Source organism: Phasianus colchicus, chromosome 2, assembly GCF_987193195.1.
Source record: "Phasianus colchicus chromosome 2, bPhaCol1.hap1.1, whole genome shotgun sequence".
Lineage (NCBI taxonomy): Eukaryota > Metazoa > Chordata > Aves > Galliformes > Phasianidae > Phasianus > Phasianus colchicus.
Window position 1 is genome coordinate 75,772,073 of NC_143437.1, and position 13,323 is coordinate 75,785,395.

At 43.2% G+C, this 13,323-nt stretch overlaps 1 protein-coding gene across 1 annotated transcript in view; it reads left to right on the forward strand.

The window, feature by feature from the left end:
• Positions 1–1,365: 1,365 nt before the first annotated feature.
• LOC149919116 (uncharacterized) overlaps positions 1,366–13,323 on the forward strand; it is a 28,371-nt gene continuing 16,413 nt past the window's right edge. Inside the window, exons 1-2 of the mRNA XM_090136142.1 lie at positions 1,366–1,540; positions 4,161–4,362. Coding sequence (XP_089992268.1) covers positions 1,366–1,540; positions 4,161–4,362 — 377 coding nt within the window. The remainder of the gene's footprint in view (positions 1,541–4,160; positions 4,363–13,323) is intronic.

The window sequence follows — 13,323 nt, forward strand, 5'->3', positions numbered from 1 at the left end:
CAGTCCCTGGGGAGATACTTTTAGAAAATGCAGTCATCATGGATTCTGCAGCTGTATGGACAATGATGATAAAAGGAAGAGCCTTCTTCTTGTCCCCAATGGGCATGAAAGTGAAATAGGAAGAACACACAGCTCTCATTAGATTAATGAGTGAGGCTTCCAATTTATGGACAAGTTTCTGTTTTCCTTGCGCTGATGAAATATTTGTTGAAGACCTCTAAATACCATCAGATCAAACTGTGCCATAAACCAATTGCATTTGCCTTGATATAAAGCAGGCTTGCCCCAACACAGTGTCATATGGAAAGAATGGATCCTTCAAAATAAATTGGCTGGATTTTCTTTGCATCTTTTCCTGTTTGGCAATCTGTCTTCATTGAAACCTTGGTGAATCAGATAACAAAACCTAATGAGCTGTGCATCATAAATCTGTAACTTATCTCATGGATGAATCCTTCCCTGTGCATGTTACCCTATATTTAGAATTTCAAGCATACTCATTATCCAAGGGATACATGAACAAGAAGACTGCAAGAATTCTCTTCAAGCATATGCTCCAAATATAACCTGCAAAGGTGGTACACAGCTTTTCCCTTCCAGGAGCCTGTCTGAAATAAGTATATGAAGAGTGTATTATAAAGAATGCAGTACATAAGACACATCTGTGGTTATGAAGCAAATGAGCTTTTCAGGTGAAGATATCTTCTGGGATAGATGTAGCATTCCTTGTTCCTTGTTTGAAGCAGCTTACATGTAAAGATCACTAAGTGATCGTAGAATTATTGAATGGTTTGAACTAGAAGGGACCTTGTTCCAATCCCCCTGCCATGGGCAGAGACACCTCCCGCTAGACCAGGTTGCTCGAAGCCCCATTCAGCCTGGCCTTGAACACTTCCAGGGAAGTGGCACCCACAACTTCAGTGGTTAACATGTTCCATTGTCTCACCACCTTCGCTGTAAGTGAAGAATTTCTTCCTTATATCTAGTCTAAACCTACCTTTTTCCAGTTTATAGCCATTACCCCTCATCCTATCACCACATGCCCTTGTAAAAAGTCCCTCCCTAGCTTTCCTGCAGGCCCCCTTCAGGTACTGGAAGGCCACTATAAGGTCCCCTTGCAGCTTTCTCTTATCTAGACTGAACCTCAACTCTCTCAGCCTGGTCCCATAGGAGAGGTGCTTCAGCCATCTAATCATCTTTGTGCTCTTCTCTGGACCCACTCCAACAGCTCAACATTCTTATGTTGGGGGTCCCAGAACTGGATGCAGCACTCCAGGGAATTTTCTCTCAGCCTCTGTTCAGTGCCAATCCTAACTGGTACAGCCAGTGCTGTCATTGTCACTCTGCACTAACAGTAACAGCATAATGGTCGTGGAGACTCAATACCCTCTCATCAAGAGCTGTCCAGAGGAACCACAGTATGGTCAAGCCTATATTGCCTTTGCTACCAACAATTTTCATCGTCATACTCCATTTAACAAAGAAGCACTTCTCTACGTATGCATTGCTCCTTCAGTGCATTGGCCTAGGATTGTTCTGAGTAGAACAAAGAAAATGAGATTTAATAAGTGCAAGTCAGTATGACCCTTCCAGAAAGGTGACAACAGCTGTAAGGGCATGGAGACACAGCACTTGAAATCTTCACACAAATGCAAGAAAAGTTCACCATTTTGCCTCTGGCATTTGGACTCAAAGTGGGGAAAGAACCAGAGACGTCTTCAGTTACCTCATTAAGTGAATGCACAGCTACTCTCCCAGGAGCTGGGAAGGATATTTGTCGCTCTCCGGCGTAAATGATATATTTCAAAGCCACTGTTGTTAGCTTCCAACAATGCCTCAACCTTGAAAGCAGTTTATCTGAAGATAAAGCTTGAAAGAGTAAAGCATCTTCTAGCTCTAGGAAGACAAAAGATGATCAGCATTTACAAAGATTAGAGCCAAAACACAATAGGATGCTATTCAAGACAAGTATTTAGATTTTTATTACTGCTTGTACTATTGCTACCACCAGTACTTTTGTTACTGCTATTATTATGAAGGCAAACACAAAAGCTCTCTGAATATGCTCCTCAATATACAATACCTAATCCCTCCAGAATGATAGTGATTATACAAAAATGGAAGGGAAAAAATCAGTGTGAAGTAAAGTCACAGCGTTTAAACTCCATCAGTCCTTAGGCAGTGGCTCTGTGACCAATACAAAAAACCCCACAAAACAACAACAACAAAAAACCCCTCCACCCAAGATGTATTGATTATGAGAACATAAAAAGCACATACCTGCTAGAGCTTCACATACAGGAACCAAGTAAGGTCTTGTCCAATTTTTATTATATTATACAATACAAAATTGCTTGGACTAGCATTAATAGACTATATTTGATCTGATCATTGAAAGCTCTCTATCTACACGCAGTGTTTAAAATTCATATCAATATTCACATTAGGTCAGAATCAATAACAAAGTTTTTTCACCTTGTCCTAGTATCAAAACTAGAAGTAAAAATCCAAACCTTTTCATTACATCTCTTAGAACTCTAAGTCCTGTTTTAAGATACTTAGCCCCCTAAGTGCAGATACATTATATGGACTGCCAGCATTAAACAGGGATGGTGTTTCTTCTAGTGCCTGTAGTCCTGGACCATTTTCTGTTGGTAAGCTCTCCCATGTTGTTTAAGAAAATAGCACTTAACCATTCAATATTTTGCTTGTCAGCACTGTGACATGGAGCACTGTTCTGTCAAGCAGCTTGAAAAGGGCAGCAGCTTGCAGAGTGGAGGAAAAAAAAAAACACCAATAAAAGGAGATTAATCCCAAGGAGATAAAATAAATAAATAAATAAATAAATAAATAAATAAATAAAGAGAGAGAGAATTTTCACAAACACAAAAATTCTGGAGATTTTAAGTTGTTTCTCACAGCAAGCCACACCTTCATAACCTGGCAGGATGCTGCATGCTCCTTCTGAAAATCCCCTTCCCAGATGCATGCAGAATGCCATGATCCAAGCTCAGATTGAAGGCAATTCTCCCATCCCATGTTCCTTCCCATAGTGGGAAAGGATCCCACAGTGGGAGAGAAAGGATGAGCACCAGAGATTGTTTGGCACAGACTGGGTTTCTTTTTTGTGGGGCATTTCCGCCAAATGGAAGTGAAAGCATTAAGAGGAGAAAAAGTGACTGCTAGAATAGCATGCGAAAGTCTAGCCCAGCTAATGCCACCCAACTGTTCATGGGTTTATTATTGAATCAACAGAAGTACCGTCCAGCCTTCAGTGTGAGAAGGTGAAAGCCTAGGAGAAAAGCAAAAGATTTTATGTAAGATCTTCCTGTGAGGTGTGTGAGATGGCTTTAAAAATTCCTGTGAGCTGAGAAACCATGCTCTGCTCTCACCATGCTGGGTACTCTTCCAAGAGCTGAAATAACAAAAGCTGTTAGCAGAACCGTGGGAGTGAGCCAGAGTGGCCATCAGAGGCAAGCAGCAGGAGGAGAGAGGGAGCAGGTAAGAGAAATAGGTCACCCCATCACACAGATCTGCCTAAATTAGGCCTTGCTACTTGTCAAAAATTAATAATTTCAGACAGAAAGGGAAGGTTACAGCATGAAGGGAAAAGCAAGCCACCAACTTCCACAGAAGACTGACATTTTTTGAGCTGTGCTTATATTTTAACAATTAGGTATTGCTACTCTATAATGTCAGGTTTTTTTCTATTTTTTTTTTCTAAAGTGCATTTATTTCCTATATCTTCTGGCGAGAAATTCTCTTAAATTTGGACCTTGCCTCTGTGGCTGCCAACCGAGTCCTTCTGGAAGGGATGCACAGCCTTCATTCTGAAGGCTACCAATTGGATATCATTAGTAGTGGAAAATTTTATCCTCAGGCTTGTAAATCTTAAGAATTGTAACCATTCAGAGATCAGGAAATATTACAGTCCTTCTTTAGGCATGGTGGGCTGACAAAATCATCAGGGCCAGTGAGGAAATTTCACAAGGGCCATTCTTCCACTGACCACATCCCAAGGAGGAGTTTCATTTTGGTCCAGGAATACCCTTCTCTCCCAGCAGGATCTCAAGATCACAGACAGTATCCCCAGTACAAATAGTGTTCTGACCTAAGTATTTAATGTGTAGATTCAACTTTTTCTTGACCTTGCTTTGCAGAGTGCAGGTGTCTGGGCCTTGCGAGGGAGTCTGTGAGAGGTTATTTTGGTGAAAGGCTGGTTGCCACCCACCGGGCTTCTCTGCCAGCTGCTGTGCTCCTTCATTCTTACCACACCTCTCTCATCCTCAAGATGTTAGAAGTGCTTGTATTCAAGGTGTGGAACATCTGTGTGATCCAGCCTGCAAAATACCATCATGGCAGGTACAAGATGCCCTGCATTATAGGTTGTTTATTTTTTTAAATAGGGACAGGGAGAAAGAAAAAGGAGTAGATTCAGGAGTTTTCAGGATGTAAAGCAGAGCCCTGGACTCAACAAACTGAATGTTTCTAGGAAGGAGTGTTCTCACATTTCTAGGTTCTGCTATTAAGAGAAGGGTGTTTTTCATTTTGTTCTCAGCAAAATCCTGTTCTTGGTGTGGCTGTTTTTGAGCTCCATAACACTCTGCAGGCATCATGTTTGTTTCTGAAACAAACATCTGAGTTCATTTGGGTTTGAGAGGACACTAAACTCAAAACATATTTTAACATATTTTAAAATCAGGTACTAACTTGGAGAAATAAAATAGACGTTACCTTTTTACATGTGCTCTTGTCATGTTATGTCTCCTGCCAATTCTCAAGGCAGAAAGATGCTCGTATAGGCTGTAATATTTAAAGAGATATCAGAGGTGTTATATATAGATCTACAAGAACGTTAGGTTCTGGCTGGTGTGTGTGTGCACACCCCTCACCCCTGCCTACCAGATGAAACATACATGAGACCCGCTCAAGTGTTTATAAATTCTTTCCACTGGCTGAGCCTGTGAAAATGCTCTCATAGATTGCTGGTTAGAAATGCGTCCTTTGGAGGTAAAGGGCATAAATGCTGTGATTGCTTTCTGCATGTATATAGTTATCCTGCGTATAGTTACACCAATTATTTTACAATCTGAAATTACACAGCTGAAGAGCTCTCCTATTTGTCTGAGCTTCTAGTGTAGGGAACAATTTTTCTTTGACTTGAGTCCACTAAAGGAGGAGGGTAAGGTGATAAACAAGGTACAAGCCATATATGGGTGCAAGTCTGCAGAAAGATGTGTGGAAAGAGAGTGAATAACAGCACCCGAGGGAGGTGCAGGGAGCATTAATTCATGTGCTCCTCTGCTGCCTGCTGTCTCTTGTATCCCCAGTGAAAATGCTCCAGGTCACCGAAGAGGTGAACCCTTATCGCTTCCCCAGAGCACAGCAGTCACTTTGCATCGCCCTGCTCCAGCTGGAGAGAGTCGGGAAACTCTTGGTAAGGATGTAACTGTCAGGAGCACCAACATGGTGGCACTTGAGTTATTACAGGAAAATGGAGTACAAGTCTTGCTAGGAGCATGGTAAAAGCCAAAGGGGAGCATCATTAAAAGGTGCACTGTTACGGAGGCTCTACAGCTAACAAGAGTGATGCTCCCTGGGGGGAGTAAACCCCTGTCCAAAGCACTGTCTTGCTTGCCTAAGATGGATCAGCAAGGAGGTAAACTCTAGAAAAACTAAAGCCAAGATTAATAGCAAAAGTACAGTCAGCATCTTGACAGGGAGCCTTTAGGAGATAATTTATGACAATGAAGGAATAAAGGGTATGGACCACAGTAAGTGTTTGTGTAAGAGAAGGACAGTTCTGCAAAACAGGCTTATTACATGAAAAATGAGGAGATTTTTACCTCTCCATAGTTGAGAAGACTTGAAGATCCATTCATTTTATTTTATTTTTTAATGTTACCTTTCCCCATTAACCCTTCACAAGTACTCAGCTACCACCACAAAAAGATCTCTTCTGTTTTTGTTGGTTTTTTTTTTGTTGCTGGCTGCTAATCTGTGAAGAGCCACTCAGAGCTCAGTGCCATTAGGCTGATTCTCAACTCCTCTGTGTGGCTGGGGGCCAAATGAAGTCCTAGGCCATACTGTGTTTCTCTAGCCCTTGGGCTGGCTGGGAGACAAACTGACACCAAGTCAGGGCACGGAATCATTCACAGACCAGGACATTTAGAGCAGGATTCCTCTGTAGATATTTATATATTGGTGAAACTTCTGATTGCTTATTCATTCTTCAGTACCTGCTTTTCCTTTTACACAGCAGCAAGCTAATGTGGAACAGTCTATTATATAAGAGACACCAGGTATTACAGATTCACCTTTTTAGGTTTGCTTGAAAAAAGCCTAGTGACTTTCTCTTATTGGCTCAAGAATGCTTAGTCCACATTCAGTGTGAAACAGTGCAGGCTAAGGTGAGCTTCTCCTGGTCATCCTGCTTCAGCCCTGAAGCAACCTCCCTTGCCTGCCTGCCTGCCAACGCCTGTTCTGAGGCTCCATTCTGAGATACAGGCTCAAGATGAGTCATCCGTTGCAGGTCTCTCCCTAATGACTCTAAGAGGCATAATTCAGTGAAGGAGCCTCAGGTTTAGATGATTAATGTCAGATGAATCCACCTCTAAAGAAGAGAGTCAGTGGTGATATGCTAGGTCCCATGGCCTTCAAGTCAGATCATTATGACTGGACTATCTGGTGGAGGATACAGGAGGATGCCCTGTAAATCTCTAAGAATAAGGCAGTGGAGATTACTGTGTGTAAACGTTGGTTTATTTTAATAACAGAGCTATTAGGAAGCTGGCTGGAAGGCTGTACAGTGTATCCAGACTAACAGGGGCCATGACAAGACAGCCAGGAGGTTGTTATTTCCAGAGTCCAGCTGCACATTTCTTTTGCTAAGGCGAGGAATCAAAAGATCTTAAGACTGCTGGACATTAGAAGTGAGCTTCTTGAACAAAAGGTTCACCAAGCTGTCCAGGAGGTGTTTGCAGAGAATGGATATACAGATAGACAGACTGCCACCAGGGGCCTGAAGTCACAGAGCCTACTGCTGCACTAGGGAGAGGTCAGAGGAGCAGCTAACCCTGCAACTGTGACAAATCCTATGTCTCAATCTTTTACACGCTGGCTTTCCCATCTCTCTAATCCTCTCTGTCACCTGTCCCTAGGCCCCTGCTGTTTTTACCATATCTCTTTTTGGATCGGAAATGGCCAGAATGAAAGACAGTCTTTCAATTTATATAGCGGCACAAAAAAATAAGACTAAAAATCTCCTCCACGGAATGGGAGACAACAACCAGCATGAAACAGCAAGGGCCTTCAGGGAATGGTCTGGACCATTTTGTCTGTTACAGTTAAGACAGAACCCAACAAGGCACGTGAGTTTGTGGTTTCCTCTGGTGTGCACTGCAGGTTATGCTTCTGCTAGTGGAGTCTGCTGTTTGAGGCTGTGTGCCGGTGCATCAGGACTGGTTTATGCCTGGTAGCAGGGCTTTGCCACAGCCTGCAAAGCTGGAGAGATGCAGCCTGACTACAGCAGCACAGATGTTTGCCTGCCAGGGGGCTCACATAGCATCTGGCTCCCTAACACCTCTTTTCCGAGCCTGGCCTTAGGTAACAACAATAACAAGAGATCCGGAAAGCTGTTTCTTTCCCCACCTGTCTCTCTCAACAGTGGTGGTTTCACACTGATCACAGCTCAGCACCACCATGTTTCTCTCTCACTCCCCCTCCTCAATGGAACAACAGGAGAAGGAGAAAATATGATGAAAAAAAAAAAGCTCGTGGGTTGAAGTAAGGACAGGGAGATTGCTCACCAATTACTGTCATAGGCAAAACAGACTCTGTGTAGGGAGAGTAATGAAATTTATTGCCTCTTGCTAACAGATCAGAGTAGTGAGAACTAAACGCAAACAAAAAACACCTTCCTTCCAGCCTCTCCTGCCTCCAATCCCTAAGCAGTGCAGGGGAATGGAGGCTGCAGTCAGCCCATAACTCTTTATCTCTGCAGCTCCTCCACAGTCACTCTGCCACTGCTCCATGTGAGATCCTTCCCAAACTGATCCCACTTGGGCTTCCCACAGGCTGCATCTCTCCAAGTACTGTTCCAACACAGCTCTGTACCCCAAGGCTCCTTCAGGAGCACACTGCTCCAGCAGCTCCCCAGGCCTCCTGGTAGGTAGTGCACTGACCCACCCTCAGGCCCCTTTTCTCCTTTTTCAAGCCTGCATTTCATTGTACAGTCTTCCCTCCCGGTGATGTCAGAAGAAGGAAAAGTGTGTAATAGGCAGAAAAATCAAAACTATCGACATCGCTGCTGATTTCAGCAGTGACTCATCCACAGCCTCACACCAAGAGAGCTAACTTTCATTGCTCATTATAAAACAATATCTCCTTAGGTGGGGGATGGAGGGGAAGTGCTCTGTGCTTCCAATAGGAGGACCGTTTATCCCGGAAAATCTCAGTGTGTAATTTACCGTCTGGCAGGCCTGCCTGCACACGCACATGCAGGTAATGATGGTGTTAGCCGCCTGACAAATTGCGGGGCCTTGCACATTTGACCTCTTCTCCTGCTCTGCCTGCAGTATCGCATCTCCCAAGGGGTTCATTCAGACATCCCACCCCGGAGCAGCTTCCAGTCGCTGCCATTTTGGGTTTCCTGCCTATTTATTTATTTCCAAAGATCCTCCCAGCTCTCACCTCCAGGGTATTTCCATCTGCACTGCATGCAGGGCTCAGTTTGGTGTCCAGCCTTGCTGGAGAATCAAATACCCTATCTATCATTCATCTGCCTAGAAATGTGAACTTGTAGCGGTGGAAAGGGGAGCTTCAAACCCTTCTGAAGAGTTGTTTAGCTTTTGCCTTTAACCCTGAGTATTCTCCAGATAATGATCTTCAAAGCTGAGACCTTTTCCTGTATAGAAAAAAAGTCATTCTGGACATCTTCCAAATTGCTTCGAATTGCTTAATCTGTTCCTTCCAAACCCTGTTCTGTTCACCTTACAGTAACTAGGGCTTGAGAAGGAGATCTAGAAACAGTCCCGATAAAATTTTTAAGATTCTCAAGCCTTGCCAAAATAGTTTTGCTCTAAAAAATTCAGCTTATAGTCTCTGATTCAGCACATCTTTATCTTCTGGATTTTAGTACAAGTACTTAACTGCTGCATGGTAACAGATTAAAGCACATGTTTAAACACTTCGCTGAAAAGCATCTATATAAAATACATGATGTTGTGCTACAGGGTTTTTTCTTCACCAGAGAACACCCATTCTCTAGTGTTGTTGGCACTTGTGACGAAAGAAGTCTTCTCCCATTCAGCCAGGTGGACAGCTTCATACCACACTATCTGATATCCTTGTGATCTCTTTCTAGTCTGTTTATTTAGGCCACTTTATCATAGTGTGAAGAAAAAATTCTTCATCAGGTGCTTTGTATCTTAGCAAGTTAGTAAATGACCTCAAATTATAGCATTATGTTTTCAAAATTTCTTATGTAAAGATCCTGTTTCTGTAACACACTAGTAGGAGTCAGCCCTTGACATATATTCTAATTGGTAGACCATTATTTTAATTGCTAAACTTTAATAAATGTCAGTGTTTGCCCTGCTCCTCTCCCTCAGATTGTCTGCTTTTGATTTCTGATGATTTGCAAGCTTTCTCTTACTCCCTCTGGGTTTCTTCATTTCTGTTTGGTTCAAAAAGAGTTGTTCCCCATTTCTCTCTACCTACAATGCAAAGGCTTCCCTTTGCTCTTCCCAACCTGCACGTTGTAATTATAATCAGTTATGAAAAGTCAGCAAATGGTAATTTAAGCAGTTGCTTTTCAGTAAAAATAGATACTGGATCTTCTTGAGCAGTCAGGGCAGACACTGAGCCTGTCAATCAGGACCTCTCATGCTTGGCAGGACGATTTACTTGTCTGATGTTCCTACTCGTTTTCCATCATAAAATGAAAGCATTTCACGTGTCAAACATCTTCCTTTTTTTGGATGCATCTCGCACGCATGCTGCTCGGCCATTGGAAACTCAACTGTGCCTCTAGCAGTCAGTCTGACAGCTCAGCCAGAATCTATCCTAAAGAGGTTTCCCAGGAACCCATTGAAGCATCCCATAAGTTTGGGGACTGCACAGTGCAAAGACTTTTTTTATTGTGTGATGTTTCTAAACAGAATTAACACTTTTTATAGAAGCAGGATAGGTGTTTTGAGTTCTTTGAAATGGGGGAAAAAAGAGTCCTCTCTTTAGTGAAGCGTCCTGGCTGAAGCATAAGCTCTCCCCTGCTAGGAGAGCTTATGTTGAACAGCAGATCCAGTGCTCTGCTAGCAGTGGATCTGGCCTCCCTGGCTCATTCGGCTTGGTTGCCTCTTGGTAACTTTTGACTTGATGTTTCCAGTACAGCTATGGTTCTTCAGGCCATTCCACCTGGCTTGTCAGTGCAGCCATCAGCATTTCTCCTTAAGTTGGCTCAGGCCCTGAGATCCCAACCTGGCTCCTACACCTCATCCCTACTGGCATCGGGAAGAACAGGGTCTGACCATGCTACAGCATGGCCACAGTTCCTGACACATGCCATCCTTCTCTCTGGCGGCTGGATTTCTGTTCTTCTAACACCACGCAGACCCTCCTACTGTTTCCTCCCTTCAGCTGCCCCAGCTGCAGCCCTTGGTAGGAAGCCTGATGTGCTTGGTGATCTGAAAGCTATTTTAAGGCATGAGGCTCTTGCCATGCAAATCGAGGTAGCGTTGCATGTTTGTTATGAAAAATCACCACCATTCAATTCATCAGCCAGTTATTCATCTCACACTGTAATTGTGTAGCTTGTATACTACTCACCATCTCTAGGTGCATCAAGTGAGCTGATCTCTTATTTAAGAATTTGCCAACAGTATAACTGGATGCAATTATTTGACAAAGATTTTCCAGCATGGGGTTTTACAACATGTGTTTTTTCCCAAGTTCTAAAGCGAGGGGCTAACCTTAGTAATTTAAACAACAGTGTTTATCTGCCTGTAATTTACACTTGGGAAAGAGAAACATGGAGTGGATGGAGTGATTTTCCTATGTTTGTCCAAGAAGACAGTTGCCAAACTGAATTCAGATCCAGAGTTCAATTCACTAACTTGTCCCCCCCCCCCCCCGAGCCACATTGCCCACAACAGCAAGTTCTGCTGTACATAAGCTAGGATGCAAAAGCAAGCACAAAAGCTGATTTCAGGAGAAGTCAAAATGCCTCTTCAGCTCAAGACTGACATAGGCAGAGTAAGAGGATAAGTTAGCTGGAGAGCAGAGCACTAAAATATAGGAAGAGCGAGAAAAGGCACTGGCAGTATGAAGCTACCTCTTTCCTTGGCCAAATGATGCACCAATTAGTGGCTGGTTAATATTTAACATAACATATGTTTTAGCATTTGAGTAGTGTGCCAGGACAAAGGGCGTCACTATTTTGATAAGTGATTGAACTTTCAGTAGCAAGGGGAGGGAGATTTTTAATTTCAAAGCAAATAAAGAGATTGGCACATGCTATGGCCTAAAATTTTAATTTCCTATCTTTTCCAATTATATTAAAGGCAAACCAAATGACTCCTATGTTGGCTGAAGATCTTAGGGTATTGAAAGCTTTTGCATTACAGCAACTTAACAAATTACCACCCATCTGGTAAGCCGTCATATCAGGCCCCATGTGTGCTCTTAGCAATCCTTAAATCATGAACAAGAGCACATCAGCGTTGGTGGGCTGGCCTGTCCCTCAGAGGTGCTAACGCCATTTGTTTGGGAAGGCAATAGCACCCTTCGGCCAGGTGGTAGGAGCTCGCAGCCATCTGCTGAGCTTCTGAAACATGTGGCAGTAAGGGCTGGGAGCTGTTGTCAAATCTCCACCTTCTGCAAGACAGATCCTATGGGGTAGGGAAATGATGGCAACTGCAGACGTGGGGCTTTCTGGGATCTGACCCAGCGATACTTCTGGCATATATCTGCAGTCTCTTCTACATGTCCTAAGCTGAAAAATGGCACCAAAAGCACATAATGATGGCCAGCTGTTTGTTTCCTTGGATAGCAAGAGCTGTTCTTACCAATTCAAGTGACTTAACTGCTTTGAGAAGGTCATTAATTTGCAGATTGTACCTTGATTAGCCTGTACGGGTGCTGATGAGATCGATTACCTGCATTAACGAGGAGGAGAAGTGCCTTGGTGTTCTTGCAGCATGCGCTTTCAGATTAAATAGCAGAGTATGGCAGGACAAGAGGAGACCGTGGCACTGAATACATCGATCTGAGCTACGTCTCACCCAGAACCGTGCAGGTTTTGCTTGTACACACAATCAAATATGTCAAATGGCCCCTAAAATGTAAATGTTAGCAGTCAAGGTCACCTTCCAAAGGATGCCGAGCAGCGTGCCCCAGGCAGGCCCCATTAGCGGCAGCGTTGAAATGTGTTCCCACCACCTTCTCCTCCCCCAGCTCTTTGCTCCATGCTGAGAAATATTCCAGAGGCAAAAGTCTTTCCTATCTGATGCTAAAAAGCTGTTCCCTCCTCCCAGCCAGCCAAGGCTCAAGTTTAATAAAAATCCTCATTAGTTGTCATCTAAATATGCAGGAGGTCCATGCCAACGATTGCAGCTGAGATAGGGAAAGCCAAGACAGGTTCTAATTAAAGATGAGGCTGGACCAAACCCTGGGTCAGAAGCTAATACCCTGTGGAAATCTGGATCCAAGTACTGAATGCTATTGATGAGGATGTTCTCTTCAATGAAAGCCCCAGGTTCTACCTGGCAGGGCTGTTGCAAACCCTTGGAGAGATCCTTTGATTCAGTTGCCCCACATAACATGGTGGAGATCCTCTGCCTGTTTTGCTTTAATTAAGGGATGGGAAACCTTAATTAATACAACATGACAGTGAAAATATAATCAGTGGAGTGGCCCCTGTTGTTTGTTTGCATGTTAATTTTGCATTTTGCATGCTTAAAAAAAAAAAAAACAAACTACTTGTTTTTTAATTCTGTGAGGCTGCGCTGCAGAGCCTGTAGCCACAACACAGTGTTCCTCAAGGATCTCTGGGGAGCAGAGTGTTAATCAGTGCTGGGTTTGGCACCTGAAGAGCCATGGGAGGTGCTTGGGGATTATAAATCAAACAGAGTAGCTGGGCTTTTCTGTTAACATGATCATTAGGGAAAGACTGAAAAATCAATGATATTTTGTATTTCTTTCTTGATGTTTTTGGGTCAGCAGTGTACTGAGACATGGATTCAACAAGGCACAGATTTGTTATATGAGTTGCATATGTTCTAGTCTTAACAAAAATCATATATACATATATATAAATTTCAATTCTGA